This window comes from Zea mays, chromosome 6, assembly GCF_902167145.1.
Source record: "Zea mays cultivar B73 chromosome 6, Zm-B73-REFERENCE-NAM-5.0, whole genome shotgun sequence".
Taxonomy (NCBI): Eukaryota; Viridiplantae; Streptophyta; class Magnoliopsida; order Poales; family Poaceae; genus Zea; species Zea mays.
Genome location: NC_050101.1, coordinates 68618097 through 68643341, shown reverse-complemented (window position 1 = coordinate 68643341; position 25245 = coordinate 68618097). Strand labels below are relative to the sequence as shown.

At 45.0% G+C, this 25245-nt stretch overlaps 1 protein-coding gene across 1 annotated transcript in view; it reads left to right on the top strand.

Moving 5' to 3' along the window:
* The first annotated feature begins 20940 nt into the window (after positions 1-20940).
* LOC118472297 (uncharacterized) overlaps positions 20941-25245 on the top strand; it is a 29953-nt gene continuing 25648 nt past the window's right edge. The window contains exon 1 of the mRNA XM_035960282.1: positions 20941-21317. Within this exon, the coding sequence (XP_035816175.1) occupies positions 20941-21317 (377 nt within the window). The remainder of the gene's footprint in view (positions 21318-25245) is intronic.

Sequence of the window (25245 nt, the reverse complement as noted above, 5' to 3'; positions counted from 1 at the left end):
TCCATATAGGTCTTACAATAAATCAAAGTGCGGAAAAGAAACGTAGATAACCGCGGCCTTCACAGGCAGCCGACTGGGGGTTGCCGCTAACCCACACCTAGAATTCGTCGTAGTCTTGGAACTCCTGGAAGTCTCCTTCCACAGCTTCATCTTCGCCTGAGCAGTGGTTGCAATGCTGACAACCTGGGGATGGGGGGGTTTGGTGTGTAGAGCAAGGGTGAGTACACATCAACATACTCAGCAAGTATCCTGTTTGGCTGTAGTGGACTAGCTTTATGTGGGGATAAGTCAAGCAGTTGCTTTTAGTTGGTCAGATTATTACTTACTAGTAGGAAGCCAAGTTTTAGCATTAACCCAAGTTATTAACCCAAACGTACTCCTTTCCAAACGGAAAGAGTACCACTTACCAGCATCATAGTCATAACCAAAACCATCAATCTCATAACCACCTGTACCAAAGTATCTCTGATCAAGTACCACTAATCATTAGAGCTCCCTTGGCCGCTCATAACCGTGAGCACGGCTGATATATCAGTTTTCAAACACTCTGCAGAGGTTGTGCACTTTACCCACAAGCCGTGATTCCCATTCTGCCCGGAGATCATGACTCTCCATTGATCACTACCAAGGTGACCCAGCAGGGCATCACTACGTAGCCTTTACAAAGATTCCCCGGGGCTGTAGCCACCCGTTAGGTTTCCTAAATGCACCGCACTCCTCCCCAAGGGGCGAACCCAAACTTGGCAGAGCGAGCCGCATACACTGAGCCCCATTGACGGCACGACGGCTAAGTGAACTACACCCCGGATCCTCTAATTATTCAGCTAAGGGCACCCCATTCCACCCTCATGGTTGCACTGTTTTCCCGGGCGGTCATCCATAGAACAGGTCCTTACGGAGAGGCACTCGAGAAACCGCTCGAGCCCCCTTGAAGACCACAAGCATAACATCATAATAAGAGAGGGGAAAACAGCGTATCATAGATAATCTCATCATGTTCATTGATTATAGTTGAGCAATAGCATAAAGCTAAACAATAATAATCCAACCCAGATAGGTAAACAAGGACATGGATAACAAAAGCTAGTCAATCCTTAGGCATAAATGTGTAAAGCGGGAGGTGAATTAAATAATGAATAGGACATAGATAGGTCAAGGGACACTTGCCTCCACCAAACGACTGCTGCTCAGGGGCTTCTCCTGCGGGTTCCTCGGGCTCTTCAACCGGATCGTTCTCTATGCGAGCGCAAACATACACACATCCACATATTTAATACCAAAGAACAGTACACCATACAATAGAATGCAAATAAGTAAACAGACGTTCTACGCAGGCTCGCGAGTACGGTTAAGAGAGAAAGAGGAAAAGACAGTCGAGAAACGATCACGTTACATGATTATAAATTAACCACTCGCTTAATGGAAGGAAATTTAATATAGACACTATGTTTAGCGTAAAGTAAAGTCATGTTTCATGTCTAATTATTATAAGCAGGTGGAGATGAATAAAAGGATGGTCGCGCGGCGAGACGCGCGACAAAGCTCTCTAAAACAAATTAAAAAGTTAACGACTCGTCGCGCGACCGAGCACGCAGCGAGACACTTCGCCTTAGTTACGAGGAGACGTTAAGCGTCGTGCGACGAAGCGCACGACGGCAGACGTCGACTAAACTGAGTCCAAAGTGGAACGTCGCGTGAATACACACGCGGCGTTACACCTTAAACAACCTGAAACAAAATGGATCGTCGCGCGACGAAGCGCACGACGCAACACAAGATAGAATCTGAATTTAGACAAATCCGTCGCGCGGCGAAGCACGCGACGCAACACGCTAATTAACGAATAATCACCGCGAGCGCGGGCGAGCGAAGATACGGTCGGGCGAGGTCGGGACGGGGGAACGGGCGGGCGAGCTGGGGCCAGGGCGGTTGAACCGGCCGGGGGCGGGGGCGCGCGAGGGGAGGCCGGGGACGGGCGCCGCCACGCCGGGGAGGGCCGAGCGGGGGGCCGGGGCGGGCAGGGGCCGCGCCGCCGCGCCGAGCGGGGGGCCGGGGCGGGCAGGGGCCGCGCCGCCGCGCCGAGGGGCCGAGCGGGGGCCGCGCCGCCGCGCCGCCGGGGAGGGAGAGCGGGCGGGCGAGGCCGCCGGGGAGGGAGGCCGGGGACGGGGAGCCGAGCGCCGCCGCGGGAGGGGCCGAGCGGGCGGGCAGGGGCGCCGCCGCGGGGAGGGGCCGAGCGGGCGGGCAGGGGCGCCGCCGCGGGGAGGGGCCGAGCGGGCGGGCAGGGGCGCCGCGGCGCCGGGCAGGGACGGGGTCGGGCGCGGGCAGGGGGAAGAGGGAGGGCGCGCGCGCGGGGGAGAAGAGGAGGGAGAGGGAGAGAGAGAGAGGAGAAGGGGAGGGGAGGGGAGCTCACCTCGGGGTCCAAAATCCGGTGATCGCCGTCTCCAAATCCTAGGGCACCACGGGGAGAGAGAGGTGGAAGAGGGAGAGGAGAGGTTGTTGCGTGGGAGATCCAAATGAGAGAGAGAGAGAGAAGGGGGCGCATGGGGGGTTTAGGCGCCAGGGGCGCGCAGGCCGGGGCGGGCCGGGCCGGCTGGGCTGGGCTAGGTTGGGCCGGGCCACTTCGCGGATCGAAAACCCACGACGAGCGCGACCACTAAACGGAATTAAATCGCGAACCGAAATCCGGAACGGAACGAGACGAACATTCAACATCAGACAAAGAAATGTGCTTCGGCATGATGCAACACCCATGAGACTTAGGTTTTGGTTTATACATGACACGGATACCCGTCGCTATACTGGTTTGAAGTTGGGAAAAAGGAGCAAACGGGGAAAGAGAAAAGAGAGTAACGCCCGAATTTGGTGAGAGAAAAGAAGAAAAAATTCTGCCCCCAAATTCAGGGCGTTACACCTTTCCCCTCCTTTTCTTGAGGATTTGGTGGAAGCTCTTGATGATGAGCGCCATCTCCTCGTTGTCGAGCTTGGATGCGTCGATTGGAAGCCTACTTGATGTAGACTCCCTCTTCTCTTCTCCGTCGCCTTGAATGTGACGGGTTGCACCTCGGTTGTGGAGGTGGCGCCTTGCTCCAAGTTGACGATATGTTTGGAGTCTTTGATCATAAGTTCAAAGCTCACAAACTTGCCAATTACCTCCTCGGGAGACATTAGCCTGTATCTAGGATCCCCACGTATTAATTGAACTTGAGTGGGATTACGAAATACAAGGGATCGTAGAATAACCTTGACCATTTCATGGTCATCCCATTTTGTGCTCCCGAGGTTGCGCACTTGGTTCACCAAGGTCTTGAGCCGGTTGTACATTGCTTGTGGCTCCTCTCCTTTGTTGAGGACGAATCGACCGAGTTCTCCCTCGATCGTTTCGCGCTTGGTGATCTTGGTCACCTCGTCCCCTTCGTGCGCCTCCTTGAGAACGTCCCAAATCTCTTTGGCACTCTTTAACCCTTGCACCTTATTATACTCCTCTCGACTCAAGGAGGCGAGAAGTATAGTTGTGGCTTGAGAGTTAAAGTGCCTAATTTGGGTGACCTCGTCTGAGTCGTAGCCTTCGTCCCCCACCATAGGTACCTGCGCTCCAAACTCAACAATGTCCCAAATGCTTGCGTGGAGTGAGGTTAGGTGATGCCTCATTTTATCACTCCACATACAATAATCGTCACCATCAAAATATGGTGGTTTGCCTAAGGGAACGGAAAGTATGAAAGGGAAATAGGCTTACACCTTTTCCTAATTGATTTTGGTGGTTGAATTGCCCAACACAAATTGGACTAACTAGTTTGCTCTAGATTATGAGTTCTACAGGTGCCAAAGGTTCACAACAAACTAATAAAAAGACCGAAAAAGGATTCAAATATAGAGAGCAAAAGTCAGCCGAAGTGTGCCCTGGTCTGGCGCACCGGACTGTCCGATGCGCCACCGGACAGTGTCCGGTGCACCAGGGACTCCAACTCCGAACTGCTCACCTTCGGGAATTCTGGAGACCGCTTCGCTATAATTCACTGGACTGTCCGGTGTAGCACCGGACAGTGTCCGGTGGCGCACCGGACTGTCCGGTGTGCCAGCAGAGCAACGGCTACTTCGCGCCAACGGTCGTCTGCAGGAGGCATTAAATGCACTATAGTGCGTGCCAGAGTCAGAGCAGAGCCAGATGGCGCACCGAACAGTGAACAACGCCTGTCCGGTGCACCACCGGACTGTCCAGTGGCCCAGAAGACAGAAGCTCCAACACCATTCATTGCATCCAAGTTTTCTGACTTCCCACACCTTACAAGAGCTATAGCATTCAATACAAGACACACCAAATAGATCAAATCCTCTCCCAAGTCCTTAGTTCATTCCAAATCAAATAGTGACTTGTGAGAGAGTGACTTGTGTTCATTTGAGCTCTTGCACTTGGATTGCTTCTTTTTCTCATTCTTTCTTGTGATCAACTCAATTGTAACCAAGGCAAGAGACACCAATTGTGTGGTGGTCCTTGCGGGGACTTTGTGTCCCGTTTGATTGAGAAGAGAAGCTCACTCGGTCTAAGTGACCGTTTGAGAGAGGAAAAGGGTTGAAAGAGACCCGGTCTTTGTGACCACCTCAACGGGGAGTAGGTTTGCAAGAACCGAACCTCGGTAAAACAAATCCTTGTGTCTCACTCTTTATTTTGCATGCGATTTGTTTTTCGCCCTCTCTCTCGGACTTGTTCATATTTCTAATGCTAACCCGACTTGTAGTTGTGCTTAAGTTTATAAATTTCAAATTCGCCCTATTTACCCCCCCTTTAGGCGACTTTCAATTGGTATCAGAGCCCGGTGCTTCATTAGAGCCTAACCGCTCGAAGTGATGTCGGGAGCATCCGCTAAGAGGGAGCTCGGGACCGGCGACAAGTTCGCAAGCTCGGGGAGAACGCACTCAAGGGAGTCCGCCCACAAGCACAAGGAGGAATCCTCTTCCTCCATCAAGTCCCAATGGAAGGGTGACAAGAAGAAGAAGATGAAGAAGGTGGTCTACTACGAGACCGACTCTTCGTCACCCTCCACCTCCGGCTCAGAATCGGCATCCGTCACTTCTAAGCGCCACGAGCGCAAGAAGTATAGTAAGATGCCCCTTCGCTATCCTCGTATTTCAAAACGCACTCCATTACTTTACGTCCCATTAGGCAAACCACCTATGTTTGATGGTGAAGATTATTCTATGTGGAGTGATAAAATGAGGCATCACCTAACCTCACTCCACAAAAGTATATGGGATATTGTTGAATATGGAGCGCAGGTACCAAAGGAAGGGGACAAGGATTATGATTCGGAGGAGGTCGAACAAATCCAACACTTCAACTCCCAAGCCACCACTATACTCCTCGCCTCTCTAAGTCGAGAGGAGTATAATAAGGTGAAAGGGTTGAAAAGCGCAAAGGAGATTTGGGACGTGCTCAAGACAGCGCATGAAGGAGACGAGGTGACCAAGATCACCAAGAGGGAGACGATCGAGGGGGAGCTCGGTCGGTTCATGCTTCGCCAAGGGGAGGAGCCACAAGCGATGTACAATCGGCTCAAGACCTTGGTGAACCAAGTGCGCAACCTCGGGAGCACCAAATGGGATGACCATGAGATGGTCAAGGTTATTCTAAAATCACTTGTATTTCTTAATCCCACTCAAGTTCAATTAATTCATGGTGATCCTAGATACAAGCTAATGTCTCCCGAGGAAGTGATAGGAAAATTTGTGAGCTTTGAATTGATGATCAAAGGCTCCAAGAAAATCATCGAACAAGGGGCCTCCTCCACACCCGATGTGCAACCCGTGGCATTCAAGGCAACGGAGGAGAAGAAAGAAGACTCTACACCAAGTAGAGTCCCCATCGACGCCTCAAAGCTCGACAACGAGGAAATGGCGCTCATCATCAAGAGCTTTCGCCAAATCCTCAAGCAAAGGAGGGGGAAGGACTACAAGTCCCGCTCCAAGAAAGTTTGCTACAAGTGTGGTAAGCCTGGTCACTTTATTGCAAAATGTCCATTATCAAGTGACAGTGACAGGGGCGACGACAAGAAGGGCAAGAGGAAAGAAAAGAAGAGATACTACAAGAAGAAGGGCGGCGATGCCCATGTGTGCCGCTAATGGAACTCCGACGAGAGCTCCACCGACTCCTCCGACGAGGACGCCACCAACATCGCCGTCACCAAAGGACTCCTCTTCCCCAACGTCGGCCGCAAGTGCTTCATGGCAAAGGACGACAAAAGGAAGAAGGTAAAATCAAAATCATCCACTAAATATGCAACCTCTAGTAATGAGGATAATTCTAGTGATGAGGAGGATAATTTGCTCACCCTTTTTGCCAACCTAAACATGCAACAAAAAGAAAAGTTGAATGAATTAATTAGTGCTATTCATGAGAAGGATGAACTCTTGGACACCCAAGAGGACTTCCTAATTAAGGAAAACAAGAAGCATGTTAAGGTTAAAAATGCTTATGCTCTAGAAGTAGAAAAATGTGAAAAATTATCTAGTGAGCTAAGCACTTGCCATGATGTCATTGCCAACCTTAGAAATGAGAATGCTAGATTAATTGCTAAGGTTGATTCAAATGTACGTGATGATTCAATTTCCAATCTTAGAGATGATAATGCTAGTTTACTTGCTAAGATTGAAGAATTGAACGCTTCTCTTGCTAGCCTCAAAATTGAAAATGAAAAATTGATTGCTAAGGCTAAAGACTTAGATATTTGCAATGCTTCCATTTCCAATCTTAGAAGTAAAAATGACATTTTACATGCTAAGATTGTTGAACTAAAATCTTGCAAACCCTCTACATCTACCATTGAGCATGTTATAATTTGTACTAGATGTAGAGATGTTAATATTGATGCTATTCATGATCACATGGCCTTGATTAAACAACAAAATGATCATATAGCAAAATTAGATGCTAAAATTGTCGAGCATGAGCTAGATAATGAAAAATTTAAATTTGCTCGTAGTATGCTTTATAGTGGGAGACGCCCTGGCATCAAAGATGGCATTGGCTTCCATAAGGGAGACAATGTAAACTTAATGCCCCTCCTAAAAGATTGTCTAACTTTGTTAAGGGCAAGGCTCCCATGGCTCAGGATAACGAGGGTTACATTTTATACCCTGCCGGTTATCCCGAGCACAAGATTAGGAGAATTCACTCTAGGAAGTCTCACTCTGGCTCTAACCATGCTTTTATGTATAAGAGTGAGGCATCTAGTTCTAGGCAATCAACCCGTGCTAAATTGCCTAAGAAGAAAACTCCTATTGCATCAAATGATCATAACATTTCATTTAAAACTTTTGATGCATCTTATGTTTTGACTAACAAATTTGGCAAAGTAGTTGCCAAGTATGTTGGGGGCAAACACAAGGGGTCAAAGACTTGTGTTTGGGTACCCAAAGTTCTTGTATCTAATGTCAAAGGACCCAAAACCGTTTGGGTACCTAAAATCAAGAACTAAATTTGTTTTGTAGGTTTATGCATCTGGGGGCTCAAGTTGGATCATCGATAGCGGGTGCACAAACCATATGACAGGGGAGAAGAAGATGTTCTCCTCCTATGAGAAAAACCAAGATTCCCAAAGAGCGATCACATTCGGGGATGGAAATCAAGGTTTGGTCAAAGGATTGGGTAAAATCGCTATATCACCTGACCACTCTATTTCAAATATTTTTCTTGTAGATTCTTTAGATTACAATTTGCTTTCCATTTCTCAATTATGTAAAATGGGTTACAACTGTCTTTTTACGGATATAGGTGTTACTGTCTTTAGAAGTGATGATTCAGTAGCATTTAAGGGAGTGTTAGAGGGTCAGCTATACTTAGTAGATTTTGATAGAGCTGAACTCGACACTTGCTTAATTGCTAAGACTAACATGGGCTGGCTCTGGCATCGCCGACTAGCACATGTTGGAATGAAGAATCTTCACAAGCTTCTAAAGGGAGAACACATTTTGGGACTAACAAATGTTCATTTTGAGAAAGACAGGATTTGTAGTGTATGTCAGGCAGGGAAGCAAGTTGGTGTTCATCATCCACACAAGAACATAATGACGACTGACAGGCCACTCGAGCTCCTACACATGGACCTATTCGGCCCGATAGCTTACATAAGCATCGGCGGGAGTAAGTACTGTCTAGTTATTGTGGATGACTATTCTCGCTTCACTTGGGTGTTCTTTTTGCAGGAAAAATCTCATACCCAAGAGACCTTAAAGGGATTCTTGAGACAGGCTCAAAACGAGTTCGGCTTAAGGATCAATAAAATAAGAAGCGACAACGGGACGGAGTTCAAGAACTCACAAATCGAAAGCTTCCTTGAGGAGGAGGGCATCAAGCATGAGTTCTCTTCTCCCTACACCCCACAACAAAATGGTGTAGTGGAGAGGAAGAATAGAACTCTATTGGACATGGCAAGGACCATGCTTGATGAATACAAGACTTCGGATCGGTTTTGGGCGGAGGCGGTCAACACCGCGTGCTACGCCATCAACCGATTGTATCTACACCGAATCCTCAAGAAGACATCGTATGAACTCCTAACCGGTAGAAAGCCAAATGTTTCATATTTTAGAGTCTTTGGTAGCAAATGCTTTATTCTTGTTAAAAGAGGTAGAAAATCCAAATTTGCTCCTAAGGCTGTAGAAGGCTTTTTACTAGGATATGATTCAAACACAAGGGCATATAGAGTCTTTAACAAGTCCTCTGGACTAGTTGAAGTTTCTTGTGACATTGTGTTTGATGAGACTAACGACTCTCAAGTAGAGCAAGTTGATCTTGATGAGCTAGATGATGAAGAGGCTCCGTGCGTCGCACTAAGGAACATGTCCCTTGGGGATGTGTCCTAAGGAATCCGAAGAGCCTCCACAAGCACAAGATCAACCATCTTCCTCTATGCAAGCATCTCCACCAACTCAAGATGAGGATGAGGCTCAAGATGATGAAGGAGAAGATCAAGAAGATGAGCCACCTCAAGAGGAGGACAATGATCAAGGGGGAGATGCCCATGATCAAGATGAGGAAGATGAACAAGTTACAAGACCGCCACACCTAAGAGTCCACCAAGCAATCCAACGAGATCACCCAGTGAACACCATCCTAGGCGATATTCAAAAGGGGGTAACTACTCGATCTCGTGTTTCTCATTTTTGTGAACATTACTCTTTTGTTTCCTCTATTGAGCCACACAAGGTAGAGGAAGCACTTCAAGATTCGGATTGGGTGGTGGCGATGCAAGAGGAGCTCAACAATTTCACAAGGAATGAGGTATGGCATTTAGTTCCATGTCCTAATCAAAATGTTGTAGGAACCAAGTGGGTTTTCCGCAACAAAAAAGATGAGCATGGTGTGGTGACAAGGAACAAAGCCCGACTTGTGGCCAAGGGGTATTCACAAGTCAAAGGTTTGGATTTCGGTGAAACCTATGCACCCGTAGCTAGGCTAGAATCAATTCGCATTTTACTTGCCTATGCTACTTACCATGGCTTTAAGCTTTACCAAATGGACGTGAAAAGTGACTTCCTCAATGGACCAATCAAGGAAGAGGTCTATGTTGAGCAACCTCCCGGCTTTGAAGATAGTGAGTACCCTAACTATGTATATAAACTCTCTAAGGCGCTTTATGGGCTCAAGCAAGCCCCAAGAGCATGGTATGAATGCCTAAGAGATTTCCTTATCACTAATGGCTTCAAAGTCGGAAAGGCCAATCCTACTTTATTTACTAAAACTCTTGCAAATGATTTGTTTGTATGCCAAATTTATGTTGATGATATTATATTTGGGTCTACTAACGGATCTACATGTGAGGAATTTAGTAGGATCATGACACAAAAATTCGAGATGTCTATGATGGGGGAGTTGAAGTACTTCTTAGGTTTTCAAGTGAAGCAACTCCAAGAGGGCACCTTCATTAGCCAAACGAAGTATATTCAAGACATTCTAAACAAGTTTGGGATGAAGGATGCCAAGCCCATCAAGACACCCATGGGAACCAATGGGCATCTCGACCTCGACACGGGAGGTAAATCCGTAGATCAAAAGGTATACCGGTCGATGATAGGTTCTTTACTTTACTTATGTGCTTCACGACCGGACATTATGCTTTCCGTATGCATGTGTGCAAGATTCCAAGCTGATCCTAAGGAAGCTCACCTTAGGGCCGTAAAACGAATCTTGAGATATTTAGTTTATACTCCTAAGTTTGGCCTTTGGTACCCCAGGGGATCCACATTTGATTTAATTGGTTATTCAGATGCCGATTGGGCGGGGCGTAAAATTAATAGAAAGAGCACATCAGGGACTTGCCAGTTCTTGGGAAGGTCTCTGGTGTCTTGGGCTTCAAAGAAACAAAATTCCGTAGCTCTTTCTACAGCCAAAGCCGAGTATATTGCCGCAGGACATTGTTGCGCACAATTGCTTTGGATGAGGCAAACCCTTAGGGACTATGGTTACAAATTAACCAAAGTTTCTCTTCTATGTGATAATGAGAGTGAAATCCGCATGGCGGATAATCCCGTTGAACATAGCCGCACTAAACACATAGCCATTCGGTATCATTTCTTAAGGGATCACCAACAAAAGGGGGATATCGAGATTGCATATATTAACACCAAAGAACAATTAGCCGATATCTTTACCAAGCCACTAGATGAACAAACATTTAACAAACTTAGGCATGAGCTAAATATTCTTGATTCTCGGAATTTCTTTTGATGTTTTGCACACATAGCTCATAAATATACCTTTGATCATATCTCTTTCATGTGCTATGACTAATATGTTTTCAAGTGTATTTCAAACTAAGTCATAGTTTGAAAGGGAATTGGAGTCTTCGGCGAAGACAAAGGCTTCCACTCCACTCCATCAAATTACTCATCCTTCGCCGTCGCTCCAACTCTCCATCCTTGGTATAATCTTCACTCATACGTTATTTACCATAGGGAGAGAAAGTGCCAAGGGCTTATATTTCACTCAAGTATCCGTTTTTGGCGATTCATGCCAAGGGGGAGAAAGTATTAGCCCAAAGCAAAAGGACCGCACCACCACCAATTTTCAAAAATTTGAGTTAAGAAAAGATCTTTCAATTTGTGATTTTTCAATCGGTATCTTATTTTTGATAGAATTTCAAATTGGTACAACCTCTTTAAAACTAATATCTAAAACCCTCTTGAACACTAAGAGGAGGATTTGATTGAGGGGGAGTTTTGTTTAGTCAAAGGAAAAGCATTTAAAACAGGGGGAGAAAATTTCAAATCTTGAAAATGCTTCTCAAAATCTTATTCATTTACCTTTGACTATTTGCAAAAGGACTTTGAAAAGAATTTACAAAAGAATTTGCAAAAACAAAACATGTGGTGCAAGCGTGGTCCAAAATGTTAAAAATAAAGAAATCAATCCATGCGCATCTTATGAGAATTTATTGGTTCAATTCTTAGTATCCTTTGCACTTACATTATGCAAACTAGTTCAATTATGCACTTCTATATTTGCTTTGGTTTGTGTTGGCATCAATCACCAAAAAGGGGGAGATTGAAAGGGAAATAGGCTTACACCTTTTCCTAATTGATTTTGGTGGTTGAATTGCCCAACACGAATTGGACTAACTAGTTTGCTCTAGATTATGAGTTCTACAGGTGCCAAAGGTTCACAACAAACTAATAAAAAGACCGAAAAGGATTCAAATATAGAGAACAAAAGTCAGCCGAAGTGTGCCCTGGTCTGGCGCACCGGACTGTCCGGTGCACCACCGGACAGTGTCCGGTGCACCAGGGACTCCAACTCCGAACTGCTCACCTTCGAGAATTCTGGAGGCCGCTTCGCTATAATTCACCAGACTATCCGGTGGCGCACCGGACTGTCCGGTGTGCCAGCAGAGCAACGACTACTTCGCGCCAACGGTCATCTGCAGGATGCATTAAATGCGCTACAGTGCGCGCCAGAGTCAGAGCAGAGCCAGATGGCGCACCGAACAGTGAACAACGCCTGTCCGGTGCACCACCAGACTGTCCGGTGGCCCAGAAGACAGAAGCTCCAACGGTCGGAATCCATCGGCCAAGTGACGTGGCAGGCGCACCGGACAATGTCTGGTGGCGCACCGGACTGTCCGGTGCGCCATGCGACAGCAGCCTTCACCAAACGACTAGTTTGGTGGTTGGGGCTATAAATACCCCCAACCAACCACCATTCATTGCATTCAAGTTTTCTGACTTCCCACACCTTACAAGAGCTATAGCATTCAATACAAGACACACCAAAGAGATCAAATCCTCTCCCAAGTCCTTAGTTCATTCCAAATCAAATAGTGACTTGTGAGAGAGTGACTTGTGTTCATTTGAGCTCTTGCACTTGGATTGCTTCTTTTTCTCATTCTTTCTTATGATCAACTCAATTGTAACCAAGGCAAGAGACACCAATTGTGTGGTGGTCCTTGCGGGGACTTTGTGTCCTGTTTGATTGAGAAGAGAAGCTCACTCGGTCTAAGTGACCGTTTGAGAGAGGGAAAGGGTTGAAAGAGACCTGGTCTTTGTGACCACCTCAACGGGGAGTAGGTTTGCAAGAACCGAACGTCGGTAAAACAAATCCTTGTGTCTCACTCTTTATTTTGCATGTGATTTGTTTTTCGCCCTCTCTCTCGGACTCATTCATATTTCTAACGCTAACCCGGCTTGTAGTTATGCTTAAGTTTATAAATTTCAGATTCGCCCTATTCACCCCCCCCCTCTAGGCGACTTTCAAAGTAGAGGAGCGCGCTTAGAAATACGGGGATAACGAAGTGGCATCTTACTATACTTCTTGCGCTCATGGCGCTTAGAAGCGACGGATGCCTCAGAGCTTGATGTGGAGGGAGACGATGAGTCAGTCTCGTAGTAGACCACCTTCTTCATCTTCTTTTTCTTGTCGCCACTGCAATGCGACTTGATGGAGGGAGGGGATCCCTCCTTGGCTTTGTTGCCGGACTCCCTTGATGTAGCCTTCCCAAGGCTTGCGGGCTTGTCGCCAATTTCGATCTCTCTCTTGGCGTGATCTCCCGACATCACTTCGAGTTGTTAGACTCTAATGAAGCACTGGGCTCTAATACCAATTGAAAGTCGCCTAAAGGGGGGTGAATAGGCGTAATCTGAAATTTAAAACTTTAAACACACTACAAGCCGGGGTTAGTGTTAGAACTTAAATCAAGTCCGGGAGAGAGGGGAAAACAAATGAAATGGAAATCAAGCGAATGAATACAGTGATTTGTTTTACCGAGGTTCAGTTCCAAAGAACCTAATCCTCATTGAGGTGGTCACAAAGACCGGGTCTCTTTCAACTCTTTCCCTCTCTTAAACGGTCACTTAGACCGAGTGAGCTTCCTCCTTAATCAATCGGGTCACTTAGACCCCGCAAGGACCACCACACACTTATGTGTCTCTTGCTTTGATTACAAGTCACTTGGGAACAAGAATGAGGAAGGAAGAAAGCGATCCAAGCAACAAGAGCGCAAATGAACACGAACACACACTCTCTCAAGTCACTAGGTGGTTGGAATGAATTTGGGACTTGGAGAGGCTTTGATCTTTTGAATTGTGTCTAGGATTGAATGCACTAGCTCTTGTATTGAATGAGAACTTCAGAAAACTTGGATGCTTGGAGTTGTGGTGGTTGTGGGGTATTTATAGCCCTCAACCACCAAGAAGCCGTTGGGGAAGACTGCTGGCGATGGGCGCACCGGACAGGTCCTGTTCACTGTCCGGTGCGCCGCCACGTCACCCAATCGTTAGGGTTTGGGAGCAGTCGATCGTTGGCGTCGTTGTCTTCTTGTGGCACTGGACAATTCGGTGCCACACCGGACAGGTCCTGTTCACTGTCCGGTGCGCCTCTGACTCTCTGCTCTGACTCTGCGCACACTATTCTTCACTGTTCATCTGTGTCAGCGGCTTTTGCAGTCGACCGTTGTGCGATTTAGTCGTTGCTTCGCTGGCACACCGGACAGTCCGGTGGCACACAGAACAGTCTGGTGAATTATAGCGGAGTGCGCCTGCTGAAACCCGAGAGTGGCTGGTTTAGTCCTGTACGGACCTGGTGCACCGGACACTGTTCGGTGGCACACCGGACAGTACGGTGCGCTAGATCATAGCACACTTGGTTTCTTTTGCTCCTTTGAATTTGATCCTAACTTGAATATTTATTGGTTTGTGTTGAACCTTAATGCACCTGTAGAACATGTATTCTAGAGCAAACTAGTTAGTCCATATATTTATGTTGAGCATTCAACCACCAAAATTAATTATGGGAAAAGGTTAACCCTATTTCCCTTTCATCGAGAATTAGTAAAATCAGAGTTACGATTAGAAATATATGATTTTCCCAAGATTTAGGTGATTAAACACTAAAAGGTATATTATAAATCATGTGGTAAATATATTACCAAGAAATAACTTAATTGATCTTTATTCTAAGTTATTACTTGACTTGAGTTTATATTTTAGTTAAATTATAATTATGGACGGGTTAACCTTAATTAGAGGAGGTATTAAAATAAACATAGGTTAAATGTAAAAGTACATGATGTGGTATAAATAATGTTTTTACTGTGTAGACAATTTTACTACGAATCGAACGCAACTAGAACGGATCAATCAGAGTTAAAATGATCAAGATATGAATTATTTAAGTTTTTATCCATTTTTATATACCCTTTTATGCATAAAATAAACTTTAGGGGTGGTTTTGTAAAAACTAGGGACCTTATTATAAGAGTCTTTTTGTAGCCGAGGACAGCGGGTTTATTTGTTAAGAACTCTGGGGTTTATTTGTAATCCTGCTCGGCTGAAGGGTATGGATCCATATCACCCGCCCGATAAAACTTCGATGGTCACGATTAGGTCCAATTGTTTTAAGTGAATCGGTATCCATAATGTAATCGTGGTTGTTGGGTCGAGGATCTATGGCTACGGGCTCGACTTAATCTGAGTCGTTCGATCAACGATCCACGCACCGGATTCAAGTGGCAAAGAGGTACGTTAACTATTTAATCTCTACCGCACGTTAGCTGATCAACGGCTTCACGCAACTCCGCCCTTATGTCTAATCTCAACCGTTAATGATCAATCGGACGGTACCCCCTCTTCTTCCTCTCGAGCAGAGTCGCGGTGGCGCGCTGGTCGTGCGGTGATGCCGCGCCGGCGAGCACCCGATTCCCCCGATACCAGGCCCTGGAATCCAATGCGAACGGCTCAAAACATGGCGAGGAGACAGTGAAGCGACAGGAGACAGCCATACTGGAGCTGAATGTGCCAATGAGGCTGCCCACACGAGCAGGATGATTCCTAGTGGAGCAGTTCTTCCAGCGAACAACAGCGGCACCCCGCCACCCCGGTCAGTCATCCGACCCTAGGACCAATGCACGCGCGTCTAGAGCGCCATGACAATCTCCCCTAACCAACTATCGTGCCCCGAGCATCGTTGTAGGCAGACGCCCCTGGCGGCGGATTTCTGTCCCTACACCAATGTCTGTTCTGCTCGGCACCAGATGCTCGGCAACGGCCTCCATACGCGGCTAGGATTCAACCCAGGGCGACCACGGCGACCCGTCACCAAGACCCCTGGCGAGCACACAACCCAACATTTTTCTCGCCCCCTCTCCGGTGAAGCTCAGTGCGAGCTCCCCATTGGCAGCTCACTCTACCTTTCTCCCGGTCCGGCGAGGAAGCACGCGGCGCTCTTGCCGCTAGCGGTGGTTAAGAAAATGAGATGAGAGGGGAGGATAGCCGGTGAGTAATTATCCCCCCAGACACCGGAAGAGAGGGGAGAGGGTTGTTTCAACGGCCAACGGGGTCTACGGCGGTGACCACAGAGTCACATACTGAGTTCGGCGTAGAAGAGAAATCCGACACGGTGGGTCCACATGACAGACATGGTGAGGCGCTGCTGAGTGGCCGACTTGACGGCCCACATGCCAGGTACCAAGGTCTAGACCGAGCGCGTGGGCGACGCATCCAAGACCTGCCTAGAGGGACCCGCACGTAAGTGTCACCAGGAAAAAGAAAAGGGAAATAGCGTGGGCCAAGCGGGATGTGTATTTAGCCCAACAGGCCAGGGCAGAGGGGCTAAGCTGGGCCGAGCGGCATAGGAATCAGCCCAGGGAAAGCTTTCTCTTTTTCCTTTATTTTATTTTCCTTTTCAATCCCTTTTGGATTTCTATTTCTAAATTTTCAAACTCATGCTCAAATAAAAGTTTGAGTTAGATGCACAATCAAAACTCAGCATGTGATGCAGTTATCATGTTATTCTATTTATTTATTTATTTATTATCCTGCATAAGCAAATGCTTTTGAATATGTAGCTCCCACATAATTATTTTGAGAAAAGTAGTTTCTATTGTATAATCTCAATTAAAAGATGATCTAACATTTATCCTTATATAATACTTATAAACTTAAAGGATATTTTATATAAGAATCCTTTTATTGAATCTTTATTATAAAACATTTATTTTAGGAGATGTGACTTCAAAGGCTATGGGAATTCTTATAAAAAATATTCTAATTCAAAATCTTTGGAAGATTTTACAATATTCTCAAAATTAGATTTGGGGTGCTACAAACTCTACCCCCTTAAAAATAATCTCGTCCTCGAGATTACTAAGAAGAGGAACATAGTTAGCTGGGTTTGCTTCTAATTGGTTCCAGCACCAATTTCCTTGGTTCAAGTTCTTTAATGGGCATCTCCTATGTCTAGTCACCTATTTGGAAAGATGAGAGAGGGTTATGGCATGAAAGACTAGGCAGAAGAAAGGATCCATCCAGGACTGTGGATTTTGATTCCTTTGGAGATCTGGCTTGACTTCCTGTTGGGTTGGTGCTTATCTTTCCTTGACGAGGTTGGTCTTCTTTGGCCTTCATTCTTGGAGCTGCCATCCAAGTTACAGGCATGTAATTAAGATAGTTGGGGTACATGGGTGGGTCAAAAGCATAGATGGATTATGTATACTATTAGGAGTGCATGGCCGAGTTGGTCTAAGGCACCAATTTAAGTTTAAGTGAACGAGGTGGGAAAATAGGTTATAGGTGTAGAGTTTAATCTAGTAAATAATCTAGGTCAATTTACTCTACCCCTTCAGATAGGTGTAAGAAATTTGGGCCAATTAGACTAGGTTTGATTAGGCTAGATCAAACTAGATTATGTTGGACTAGGTCAGGTTAATCATTTTGGGTCACATTAGATTAGATAGGATCTAGATCAGTTTGGCATAACTGGATAATATCTAATTAATTTGGATTAAATCATTTTCGTTACTCTAGGATGAGATAAGCAAAGTGGTTAGGATAGGATGGAAGGATAAGATAGAATCTTTTTAAGGTAAGATGGGTCTATAAGATAGATTTATTTGTTGTTTTTTATATGAGGGATAATCTATTTTTCTAAATATATTTAATGCCTATACATATATGCAGATGTAATTGTGGACATTACTCCATAACTCATCACACTCAATCAAAGAACCAAATCACACAGTTATCATAAGAACAAGCATCCAAGTGCATAGATAAAAATAGTTTTTTCTAAGATTAGGTCTCCTATTCCTAAAGGTCACTTTAGGTACAAGATTTCAAAGTGTGAAATCCACTTTTGTCTTTAGAAGAGAAAAAGGTAAGAGTAATCAGAGCAAAGCAGAAATAGATGGGAAAAGATTAAGGTAAGTTTAGAAAGAATCAGAGTAGCAAAGGTGAGTATGTAAGGGTTGTCCAGTTCTATCTAGGTTACGTCCTACAGTCAACATTCATCTGATACCACTTCTATCGCACCCGAATTTAGGGGGGCCAAACCCGGGCGCGACTCACATGTGTGCTGGGATCAAGTCTCACACATATGATGACTCAGGGTAGATAAACAAATGTCATATCTTTAAAATATAATGGAGTTCTGTACAAAATAATTACAGCATACGAAGACAACGATCTAGCAACCATAGTTGACTGGGATACGACGGTCTAGACCTCTCACGAACTCATCGCGGCATCCTTCATGCTCCTTATATTCTGGTACCTGTCCTTGACCTACGGGGGTGTGAGTATAGCAAGGGTGAGCTCACATACGTTCATCGCTCAACAAGTTGTGGGGAATAATGTGCATGAGCTCACTTGTGGAGGCTCATGTGAAATGTAAGGCTTACCAAAGGAGATGGTTAAAGTTGAGTATTACTTTTAAAGTTGGTCAAATTTTATTAGCAGTTACTAAGTATAAGTAGATACCAACCCAAACAAATAAGAGATCACAATTAATTATAACACTCACAATGCAATTCATATGACAAATTAAGTTTAGTTTCATAAATTACTCATGTGAGGGTCCAAGCTGCTCATGACCGTGAGCACAACTGATATACCAATTTTACAGTCTGCAGAGGTTGCACATCTTTACCCACAAGATGTGTTTCTTGATTAGCCAGGGTTAGCTAGACCCTTAGACACTTCCAAGGTGAATGGCTAGGGATTCATTGTGAGGCCTTTACAAAGTTCCACTAGTTCGAGAAAATCCGCTACGGATTCAGGAAGAAGGAAGCAGAGCAATCCCTCATCCGAAATTCCATCACAGCAGTTCGACCCAAGAACCTCCCTATACACTGCAGCGATGCCTCTCCACTTGCCCCTTTCGGGTAAGGTAATCTCTCCCTGGATTTTCTAATTACTTGGCTAAGGGTGTCCCATTCCACCCTTGTGGTAGCACTGTTTTCCTAGGTGGTCACTCCATGTTCCAATTAACATAATGATCTTATCATGAACAATAATTAAAATAACAACAAAATTGAAACATGATCATAATATAATATTAATTTCCCAAAACCAGGTAGAGCAATAGCAAATCTACCCAATAGTTCTTTTGTTTGCAAGGTATGGGGTAAACAAAACTAGGGAAACCTATTGGGTCCCATCAAATTAACCTGAGCATGTCACAGTGATTACCAGAGATCATTATTAGGTAGAGAAGAGTGATCAAGGGCACAACTTGCCTTAGGCTTGAGATCCCAAGTACCAAATTGATCTTCAGATTCTCGTGACCTCACCGCTATTCGTAGCAATGCATACAAATAGACAAGAAGTACATAAACATAACAATACACCAAACATGAGAACAAACATCGTAAGAATTTCTACGCGCTGCTAAGAGATCGTAGGTTCGAGAATCACTAAATCGGAGTTACGATTAGAAAGATATGATTTTCCCAAGATTTAGGTGATTAAACAATAAAAGGTATATTATAAATCATGTGTTAAAGATATTACCAAGAAATAACTTAATTGATACTTATTCTAGGTTATTACTTGACTTGAGTTTATATTTTAGTTAAATTATAATTATGGATGGATTAACCTTAATTAGAGGAGGTATTAAAATAAGCATAGTTTAAATGTAAAAGTACATGATGTGGTATGAATAATGTTTTTACAGCGTAGACAATTTTACTATGAATCTAACACAACTGTAATGGATCAAATATGAGTTAAAATGATCAAGATATGAATTATCTAAGTTTCTATCCATTTTTATATACCCTTTTATGCATAAAATAAACTTTAGGGGTGGTTTTGTAAAAACTAGGGACCTTATTGTAAGAGTCTCTTTTAGCCGAGGACGGCAGGTGTAACACCCTGTCTGTAACACCCTGAATTTGGGGTATAAATTTTTTTTCTAAATATCTACCAAATTCAGGTGTTACTCTTGTCTCTCTCTAGTCTCTCTCTTTCTTTTGGTTAGAATTAGGTTAATTAGGATAGGAGTTAATTATTTATTTTGACAAAACAATGTAAGTCATGAATTGATGCATCATGCTGAGTCCAAGATATTATTTGAATTGATGCACATGTTTGATTTGGTTTGAATTTGAATTGAAAACCCTAGAGAAAATAAAATAGAAAAGCAATTAGAAATTCCAGAAAAATAGAAAATCCTAATTCAGCCCAGCTAGCCCAAGCCGGCCCACCTTCACGCGCGTGCCCCCGCGTCGTCTGACTGGTGGAGCCCACCTGTCAGCGGTAGTTCTCGCGCCTGCACGCCCTCTCCCTCCCTCTCTCTGTCGCCTAGGTCCCACTTGTCAGCGCGTTCCTTCGCACATCTGCGTGCCTGAGCCACTGTCTGGCGGGCCCAGCTTGTCATCCCTCTCCCCCTCCTCTAACTTCCAATCCACGCACCCGCCATGTCCGCGCCCATGTCCGCGCGAATCCCGGCCACCACCCACTCGCCCAACCCCTACTCAAGCCCCCTCACGTCCGCTCTGCCATTCCCCCACTCGCAGACACCCCAGTTCGCCTTCGCTCGTGCGCCGCTCCTTCTCAGAGCTCTCGGAAGACCGTCACCGCTCGCCATGTGTAATACCCACTTTGTAAGAAAGTATAAAAGGAGAAATTATATTCCATTATATACATGTGTGCCATCTCTATTTATCATTTCATGTGAACACCTTATTTAGAAATAAAGGATTAATAAAAGTCATTAAATTGTGCATCATGCCGAGGCTTTATTTTGTGTTCATTTTGTGATGATATAAAAATAGAGTAAAAAGAAATATGTTAATATCCAAATGGGGATTTAAATCCTAAAGGAAATTCTAGAATTGAGAAAAAGAGAAGAAAACATTATACAAATAGGAGAAAATAAAAATATAAATGAATTAAAATTTAGTTCATATTATTATATAGACATTTAACCTAGGTTTGAACTTCACACATACATATTCAAATTTGAAATTTAAATTTGAAAGAGAAGAGAGGAGGGAAGAAAAGAAAAGATAAAAGAAAGAATACCTAATTGGGCCTCAGTCTGCACATTTGGCCCATTTCCCCTTTCCCTCTCGCAACCGGCTAACATGTGGGCCGCCCGGTCGGTCTCCTTTTCCTCTCCACGCGTGCTTGGTGACTTGCATGTGGGGCCCTGTTGTCGGGGTTATCCCCTCCATGGCGCGCGCGCTCCGGGCAGATGAAGACCGCACACCAGCCACCTCTGAAGCACCAGTCCGCACGCGTCATCACGCTAACAAGTGGGGCCCGCTGCTCGGTCTCATGGACACGTGCTCGTACCTTTGTGCTCACAAACATGTGGGCCCTTCGGTCAGCGACGCGGTGTTCGTGCGCACGACTCCGACTTCGCCGCCATGGACACCGACCTGGTTGCGAGCGTTCTTTGACCGGGTTGTTAAGATTTCCGCGGGTCTCGGTAACCACCACTGCACAACCCCTCCCTCGGCACCAGCTGATTATAAAATCGGGTATTGGTCCGTCAAGGGCGCCGCATCGCCGCAGAGTGATGGTTGTGTGACCTCCACTGAGGATTGGCACCTACGCACGCATTAGGCGCTTCGCTGTGCCACGACGGAGGTGGTAGAGGAGGATTCGGGGGCCGCCATTGATCAGAGAGGGTGGAATTGCTCACCGGAGTGAGAAGTCCGCCGCGGGATACCCCACCTCGTGGACAGAGACTCTTCGGCCGCCATTTTTGGTAAGCTCACCTCCGACCGCTCCGCTTTCATCTACACTCCGCCTGGCGTCAATCCGAGTTAGGAGTAGGGCCTTGGGTTACCAGAATTTATTCGCGGGGGTGCACTGGTCGTGGGCTACGACGGCGCTATCCTGGCGCGGTAACGAGGTTAGGGATGAGATATCCGCCGTCCATTTTGTGATGTGTGGCTACGATTAGAGTACACATATCCCTTCGCGTAGGTGAGTGAGCACCGTGGATCTTCAATCCTTCGGCGCAGATTACGTCTTGCTTCATTGAAACGCGACCGTCGATCTCCGATCTTGCGGGCAGCGTTCGATACCGGTTCAATTGAGTGACGATTTAATCCTGGCCGCCCAGCGTAGATCGGACGGCCCATCATGGCCGATACCGCTTCGGTGTCCTCTTTTACATAAGAACCCTCGGGGTTCTGAAAAATAGAACCCACCGTCCAATCTGATACACCAATGTGTCTTAGGAAACTTTATGTAGAAGCCCCTGTGTTTTCTAGTATTTGAGGCCCAGTACAGAGAACAGAAAAACCAGGGAAATTAAATTAGAAATAGATTTTAGTATTAAATTAATTGCAGAAACTCATTTAATTTGTAGAAAATTCATATGAACTCCAAATTGATCCATTCTAGTTCCTATAATTTTGTAATATTATTGTCTATCAAATAGTGCCACTGTTTTGACATGAAAGACACATTAAAATTTATCTCTTACTTAATCTTGTATTGAATACATAAAACCTTTGGAAATTCATAACTTAAAATATATAACTCCAAATTTAATGATTCCTGTTCCCAGAATCTTATTTTAATGTGTAGATTATTATTATGTATTTTGTTTACATGTTTGATGTGATGTTAATTTCCTCTATATAATATGTATGTTTGTATTGATGTGAGTAGACGAGCAAGCCAAAGAGGATCCAGGGCTTCAGCTGGTAGAGACTGCTGAGCAGGAGCTCGTTGAAGGCAAGTTGTGCCCTTGATCACTTCCTTTTTACCTAGTCATGTTCTTATTAATCATAATGATCTGCATAGTATAATTTTGATGGGATCCAATAGGTTACCCTAGTTTTGGCTATCTTTATACCTTGTTTTACCACTGAATATTTTTGGGTAGTATATGCTATTGCTTTATGTGGTTTTGGGTATGGAGATATACATCACTCATTGTTACACTTTTGCTATTAGTTATTATTTACTGTTCATGATAATATCATTATGTTAATGGGAACATGGAGAACCACCCAGGAAAACAGTGCTACCACAAGGGTGGTATGGGACGCCCTTGGCTGATTAACTAGGAAATCTAGTGGATGACTACCTTACCCGAAAGGGGCAAGGGCAGTAGGGGAGTGGTCAGTGTAGGGAGGTCCTTGGGTTGATTTTTCTACGATGGCGGTTAGGCGAGGGATTCCTGCATTGGAGCTTCCTAGAAACTGTAGCGGGTTTACTAAAGCTAGTGGAACTTTGTAAAGGCCTCGTAGTAGTACCCTGCCTCGCTTCCTTGGTAGAGGTGTATGGGGTCCGATCAACCCCGTGGCAAATGGGTAACACGACTTGTGGGTAAAGATGTGCAACCTCTGCAGAGTGTAAAACTGGTATACTAGCCATGCTCACGGTCATGAGCGACTCAGACACTCACATGATTAACTTATGGAATTAAATTCAATTTGTCATTAGCATCGCATTGGGATTATTTTATTATTACTGTTACTTATTATTTATAAGGTTCGGTATTTACTTACACTTAGTAATTGCTATTAAAATATTGACCAACTTATAAAAGCAATGCTCAGCTGCAACCTTTATTTTATTGATCAGCCTTACACTTCACATGAACTCCCACCTTTGGTGAGTTCATGCACATTATTCCCCACAACTTGTTGAGCGATGAACATGTGTGAGCTCACCCTTACTGTTTCACACCCCCCACAGGAGAAGAACAGGTGGTCAAAGAGGAGCCGCCTAACACTGAGGCTTTCAACTTGATCTAGGTGGCATCTCCCAGTCAGCTTTGTGGCGCCAGGGAATAATATTTAGTTCGCTTTATTTTATCATTTATTTTGTAAGACTTCCGCTATGTAATAAGTACATTCATGATATTTATGACATTTATTTCTATGCACTCTGCTATTATATGTGTTGTCTTCTCTGGCGCATATATGAGATGCACCCGACTTTGTTCCTTAAATCCGGGTGTGACAGAAGTGGTATCAGAGGAATGTTGACTATAGGATGAAACCTAGATAGAAATGGACAAAACCCTTACCTACTTACCTTACTCTGATTCATTCTATACCTACCTTATCTTGATCCTGTCTCACCTTTTGCTGTCATACTCTGATTACTCTTATCTTTTCCACTCTAAGACAAGATGGGTTTCACACCTTGGAATCCTACATTTATGACATTCTTAAGAGATAGGGAACCTAAGACGAAATTAAAACTATTTTCTCTATTTAAAAATGTTGGTTGATTGTTCTGATGATAAATGTCTGATTTGCTTCTTTGATTGATTGAAATATTATAGATGGACATCTTAGCATGTACCACCATAAGGTAATGAAATAGCTTTAGTAGGTAAAACACCAATCTGCTTATCTAATAAATCCCCCAAAGTAACATGATTCATAATCACCTGCCTTGTCTACTATTCTTTCTTACCATATGTTTCTAACTCAGATGGTCAATACCAGGAAGGGTGGTGGAATTGATCTACCTCCCAATCGACACACTTGGAGGATATTTAGACAACCCCAACCACAACCAGCTGAGATGGATCCCACAGCCTCCACCAGTCGGAGCTGATCCCGCAGTTACTGCCTAGATGCAGATAATGCAACAGATGGCAGGCACCATGGCGGATATGCACGCGTAGATGCGACAGGAACGCCAGGAGATGTGCCAAGAGCGAGAGGACATACGCCAGGAGATGCGTCAAGAGCGAGAGGAGATACGCCAGGAGAGAAGGGCACAACAACAGCAACAACAACAACATCAAGCACCACTGATAGTAGACGTGGCCCGATCTTTCGTGAGATACGATAACTTGATTGAGTGGAGATCTCGACTTGATGATCCAAGGCTCCGAGCGAACGGTTCCTCGCAATCACTACACCACGGCTCTGTTGGTTATCACCCGTGACACATGAATGACCTCGCCATGAAGGCTTATCCCTGCAAGCGCAATCAAGAACACAAGCAAGAATAGGAAAGAAACACAACCAAAATTGTATTGAATATGGGATGGGGTCTCACAAACCGATGACGGCGATACTGTTCGATGACAGAATTGATCTAAGCAAAACCCAAAACCTATTGTGGCGGAGGTTGCTGAATAAATAAAGTATTAGGGCGTGCATGACCCCTGGAGTCGCCCCTAATGGGCTTCGACGCGATACACGGCCCAACGGCCCAACAGGCGGTGTCGCAGCACCAAAACAGAATCTGAACGCTGAATTGTTTCGACGATTCCCGTTGACTCCGGATGAATTTTAAGGTGGAACCAGTTGGGTTGGTTAGATAATCTCCTTATATTTCCAATCATATCAAGTCCGTCGCAATCGGATTCCGGATGCATCCTGGGCGTCCATTTTAGTGCAGACTGATCCTGGAACCCGAGATGGAGTCGCATCCGAGTCGGACTTGATCTCCTTCCTGTTGTGGCCGCCCTTGCTGCTCCTACTCAACAACTTGGCCTTTCCCAAGTCCTTGCTGGTCCTCTCCAAGGTACCTAATCATCAAAACATC